The 6,000-nt window shown below is 47.7% G+C and overlaps 1 protein-coding gene across 1 annotated transcript; it reads left to right on the forward strand.

Moving 5' to 3' along the window:
- Positions 1-2,307: 2,307 nt before the first annotated feature.
- Positions 2,308-5,099, forward strand: LOC120761522 (schlafen family member 13-like). The gene is given in 6 exon segments (XM_040082836.1): positions 2,308-2,776; positions 3,298-3,426; positions 3,805-4,001; positions 4,771-4,884; positions 4,886-5,017; positions 5,019-5,099. Coding segments are annotated over 6 exon segments (1,122 nt in total).
- The last annotated feature ends 901 nt before the right edge of the window (positions 5,100-6,000 follow it).

Below are 6,000 nucleotides of genomic sequence, written 5' to 3' on the forward strand. Positions count from 1 at the left end.
GAAATGCTGAGGGACCTCCAGCAACTGTGGACAGCTCCAGACCCACACCTGTGTGTAAGGAGCCACCTGAACCTCTCCGGGGCATTTCTTACCCCCTTTCCTAGTCTTGTCCGTGGATCTTCATGGACATCACCAGTACCCTCACGCTGTTGCCAGTTTCAAGAGCTCGCTAAACACAGCCACAGTCTGTTTTAAGAAAGAATACATTGTTTCTTCTCCAAAGGGTGCGGTATGGTTTCCGCAAACCAAGCACAAGGAGGGGTAAAAAGTTACATGTTTTATACAGTAAAATACACATGAACCTGTCAGGAAAATCCACCAGTGCCAGACCAAAATGGAAACAGAGGAGTCCCTCAACTTTATTTGACTGGAGAGAGGCCACTGGAGCACACACCCATGGAGATTTCTCCCTCTGGGTTTCGGAGGGCACAGCCTCCCTTTTATCCTGAACCCCCAGCCACATGTTGCCCTCTTCCTTTCCCCATTGCCGAGGTACTAGGAAGGTTCAGACTTCCCGAATCACCTTCCACATATTCTCCCCTTGAACCTGTCATTTTAGCCCAAAGTTCAGAAGTTCAGGCTCGTGTAGACTTCTGTCTATCTCAGGAGCCAAACTGTGTGGGCTCTGCAAAAAACCTGCTGCTTGAAGTTAGTAGAGACATTAAACCCATTTCAAAGACATTAACACCCATACCTTCAGCCATCAAATTTTTCACAAAAACATTAGCATGCGTCTTTTCTCTCAGACCCACCTACCTAATGCATATTTATTTGGTTGAGGAAAATTGTGCTTCCCATCCACCCCGATGCTTCACAAAACCAGAATGTTCCACATTTATGCCATGCATCCAGAGCCAACACTAGACCTCATGTGCTGTCACACAATAAATATGATATCAGAACCTGCAGTGGAGCCCCAAGATTTCCTCATATTAACAGGGACTCCCAAAGGCTTGAAGTTCCCCAGCTGTTGCAATAGACGGTGTATGCTGACAGCCTGATTCTTACTGCCCTGTCGAATGTGACATCAGCAGTTTGGCTCTTCAAATTCTGATTGTCAAAACGCTGTTGAAGGGACCCTCTCACATGGAGGGATGTGGGGCACTCCCCTCGCGTGGAGGTTGGGTGGATGTGGACTGTGGGCCCTGCTGCCCCCCAAGTCCCACTCTCCCCAGCCCTGTTCTCCCCCCGCAGCCACTGTACGTCCCACTGAGTCCATCATCGAGCCTGGCTCGGCTGCTCGAGGAAGTGGGAAGTTATTTTAGCACTGAATAAACTATTTGAAATACAAGTTCAACAGCCACCGTGCGCGGGGCAGGGACGCACAGGGCGGGAAGCTGGTTCTCGAAAGTTTGCACCTGACCAGACTGAACTGGGAATTCCATGCTGGAACTCGCCGCACCCAGGATTTTGCATCCCCCCGGGAATGTCGGTCAGCGACCAGTCCCGGTTCCCCGCACTCGCCTGCCGGGTGCCCCAAACCCGAACCGCACTGCCAGCAGCTCACGGCGGGGCCCGTGCAGCGGCCCTGGCCCCGGGCTCTGCCCTCTCTGCTCTCTCCGCAGCTCCCCCCACACCAGCCTTCCTGAGGGACTCTGCCCGCAGCACGGGGCTCGGGGCTGGGTGGAATCGGCCTCGGCTGCGGGGACCAGGGGCGTGCTTTGGAGGTGGCATCAAGGCAGTGTCAGAGAGCCCCAGCAATTTGAGTCATTGACACCTGGCCTTTGCATCAGCGCACTTGGGCCTGCCTGCGCTTGCAAACAGTAATTTTCACTTTCAGTTTCCAATGTTTCCCTTTTTTCCTAGGCCTCCTTAGCCCGACTACCATGTGTGTCGTTCTTTGCATGTCCAGTGAAGAGCAGCAGAATTGGGGAAAGCTCTGGTGCACGAGTCTGATGAGGAGTGGCTGAGGGAGCCGGGGGTGTCCCGACTGGAGAAAAGGAGGCTTAGGGGGCACTTTCCCTCCCTCTGCAACAGGAGGGTGCAGTCGGGGAGGTTCGGACTCTTCTCCAGGGGAACAAGGGGCAGAGCAGGAAGAAACAGGCTCAAGTTGCACCACGTGAGGTTCAGGATGGATATTGGCAAAAAATTCTCATTGAAAGAGACTGTGCCCATGGTAGTGGTGGAGTCACCATCCCTGGAGGGGTTTAAGAGATGTGTAGATGTCACATGGGTTGCAACAAGCGTTAGAGGTGGCCTTGGCAATGCTGGGGAAATGGTTGGACTCAGTGGTCTCACTCTCCCAAAACCTGATGATTCTGTGATAATTATGAAGTGTTTTTAATAACGTAGCTCTTCAGAATCAGGATGGCCAGCCAAGAAGGGCAGATGCTGATTGACTTGAACACGAACTATCCCAATGTGGCAGTAGATATTGGGAAAATATGCTTTGGAAAAAGTTACAGAAAGAAGAAGGGTTCTAGCAATCAGAAAATGGAAGGAAGTGTTCTTTCCATAGCAGTGTATGTGTTGCTGAATTCAGGAGGAGGAATAGTGGGGGTGGAGAGTGAGGGCAGGAATTACTGCTTCCAGGAGCATGGCATTGGTGAGGCCACAGAGAGGAGCCTCAGAGAATGCATCAACAGCAACCAGGCCTCTGAATACTAAAAGTGGATGTTTTTTGTTAAAACATGGAACTGTGGAGGCCCAGAGTGGGGAAGTGCTGCCACAAAGACACCTCTCTGCAGCTTGAGCACTGCTTTGTTTTATAGGTCCGACACTTCTGTTTACCCTGTGACTTCCAGAGAAGCTCCTGAATTCCTGAGGAAGAGAAGCTGTGCCAAGTGCCACAATGAGAATGGGCTTTGTCCCACTTCATTGTGAAATCCCTCCCCTTGCAAAGCTAGGGTCTCAAACTCATCCCACATGGAATCTAGATCTTGTCTTTGAACTATAACACCACCTTTTACAGAGAGCCCTTTCTCTTCTACAGCCAATACAGGTCATAGGCTCATAGAATGGTTTGGGTTGGAAGGGACCTTAAAGATCTTCTTGTCTCATCCACCTGCCATGGGCAGGGACAACTTCCACTAGACCAGATTGCTCCCAGCCCCATCCAGCCTAACCTTGGACACTTCAAGGGATGGATCAGTCACAGCTATTCCGGACCCCTTAGGGGGTCAGAGTGCCAGGGCTTCACCACTGAAGTCCTGTCATTCTGAACTGTGTAGGCAGCATTTCCATGGGAAGGATTGCAATGAAGGTTTTAAATTAATCATTTTAGTTACTCTTTACTGTTGGGTTACAAGTTCATATGGAAGGCTTTTGTGTGGTATAACATAAATTTCTTTCCCCAAGATCTATCAGATCTGGCTGACAATTTTAGGACTCAGCTCAGCTTGGCAAATGGCCCTCCTCTAGTCAAGCCAGTTTATTCCAAAGCTGATCTCCAGTGTGTGGCTAAACTCCAAGAATGTCTCCACCCAGGTAAGATACTGATTCTGGATTTTTTTCTTCATTTAAGCTTGCATTTGACAGAACTTCGAGGAAGAGAGCGTGGTATAAATTCCAGAATTTAGGCAAAGCACTGTTAGGGTATTTATAAAAGACACAATTACTCCAAGAATGTTGGTTATTTTTCAGCTCTTTTGACCTTTTTTTTTTTTTTTTTTTTTTTTTTTTTTTTTTTTTTTTTTTAGCATAATTGAAATCAAAGTAATACGAATCACTTTTATGACCTTGTGGTATAACATCTTCCCTAGTAACTGGTGTGTTGAGTAAATAATTTGCTGTGTTTTGCTCTTCTAATTTTTTCTTTCTTTTTTTTTTTTTTTTCCTAGTTGTTTCTAACGAAATCAAATCCAGAAACCATCTGCACCAATCTGTTCTCAGAGTATCCCGGCTTAAAGGATTTCTTGAGAAAACAACCCCATGGTCTTACCAGGGGGCTACTGATACTTTCCAGGAATTGGGTGGTTGACATTGGATTGCAGAAAAAACAGGATGTTGTGTGTGATGCTCTCTTAGTAGCTGACAGCGAGTGTCCAGTGTTGTTTACTGTAGTCAGGAATGCTTCTTGTGTCACGTCTGGAAACTGGAAAGAGACTGCTCATGCCTTAAAGCAAAAACTTTTCAGTGATGGGGGAGTTTTAAACAGCTTTTTGCCTCTGCCCAGGCCTCTGGCAGTAGACAGTAGCTTTACTGAGGCGGTCAGCACCTCACAACCCACCCTCATTCGCAGATTCTTAGTAATGGACGATTAGGTCCATTACAAATGGATTATTTAATTAATAGACAAATTTAACAGACCTTTACTACACAGAATAAACAAAGAAACACTACTAGCAGATAACATACAGTGCTATTTACATTTTACAGCTAGTGAAGAAACAGTATAGATTAGGATTCGACATGTTTTACCATCCATTTTCTGATCGGGCATACATAGGATCCTTCCTCTCAGTTTCTGAAAAAGTATCTACAGAGATACATCCAAACTTTGTGGGAGAAATCCACAGGGGAGTGTGTAGGAGGCTTCTGTCTCCGTGAAATTTGTGTAGCTTTTATAGTGTAAAGTAGTGTATTTCAGTCAATGTTTAAGTTAATCTCTTTCTACATCTCGCTCTCCAGACAAAGATGTTTATTCTTAGTTGAGGGTCTCTCCCTCTTGGCACCAGAAATAACCCCCTGCTGGGCATCTGTCTGCTGGGTTACCTCATCCATATGCACCAGCTGTCTGGGGGGGAAATCCTGCAGCTGAATGGCACAAATGATCAGATAGGTGTTGGGAGAATTACTTTCCTGGCAAGAAGCCCAATCTGATTCCACCAGCTTGTATCCAAGAATTGCATCCTCACCTCCAGGGACATCCCCACCCTCCTACAAGCACTTATAATTGTTTTGCTGTGATTTAAGTCCTACCTGAGTGACAATCTTAGCTGTGAGATTTTTCAGCCTTCTCACTCTCAAACCACACGAGCTAAATGCCAACAACCTGCATAAAGTCAGGAAGCAATTTGTCCTTGGTCTTCCTGGAACTGGGAAAACAATCGTGGCTTTCAATATTATTGAGATAATAAAAAACCACTTTTTGCTGTTCTGCAAAGGAAGAAATACTTTCCATTTGTGAAAATCAGCCCTTGAGTGTTTTTGTGGTGTAAACAGCCATGTTCCTCTTTTTTCCGTCATTGCACCCTCTATGCCTACAGCACACACCCTTCTGATTTTCCCTCTCTTTGCCTAAGTCTAAACTTTGCCTGACACAAACACAACCTTCATCTCAAGGAAGGTGTTTATATTCAAAATGGGATTGAGCTGAGCTCTGGTCCAGACCCAGCACTCGGTGACTGCAGTGAGCGTCCCCCATTTGGGGATTGCAGGGCTGTGTCAGGCCTTCCAAAGCCAATGGTCTCAGTGTAGTGGTCTGTTCTGGCTGGTGCCAACCCCAAAAGTGCCCAACTGCTGTTCTCTGCTGCTGCCTCAGCACTTTCTGTGCTGGGCCTGCTGCAGGTTCTGTGCAGCCGTGCCGGGAACTGCCCTTGGACCTGGGCTGTATGAACATGGAGAACTCAGGATTCTTCTGGGAGAGCATTTGAGGCAGAGAGGTTCCCTAACCTTGTTCTTGCTGTGTTTCCACTTGTGGCAGGTCAGCAGTCCACCATGATGGACAAGGCATGTGGCTTCAGGGAATCACAGTCTTGTCAATGCCCAGCAGGCAGCAGAATTGCTGCCATTCAGGGCTCACCCTGGCAGAAAAGAGAACCTGTCCTTCCCACAGAACCCCAGGCACCATAGGAGAGCAGGGCAGAGGCACACCCCGGGGAGCCCTGACATGAGGGCCATTAGGAAGGTGGGCCTGAGTCTCCTCCAGGGTGAGATCCAAAGGTGGTGGGGGCTGTGCAGCAATGCCTATGCACAGCCAATCCCTTGGAATAAATGTTTCTGTGGGGAAAAAAACACAGCATGCTCCAGCTGAGATGAGCAATTTGCAGGATGAGCAAGAACCCCTGGAGAGATGGAGGTAGTCAGTAACAGCTGATCATATATTGTCACCAAAAATTA

Source organism: Hirundo rustica, chromosome 19, assembly GCF_015227805.2.
Source record: "Hirundo rustica isolate bHirRus1 chromosome 19, bHirRus1.pri.v3, whole genome shotgun sequence".
NCBI classification, from domain to species: Eukaryota; Metazoa; Chordata; class Aves; order Passeriformes; family Hirundinidae; genus Hirundo; species Hirundo rustica.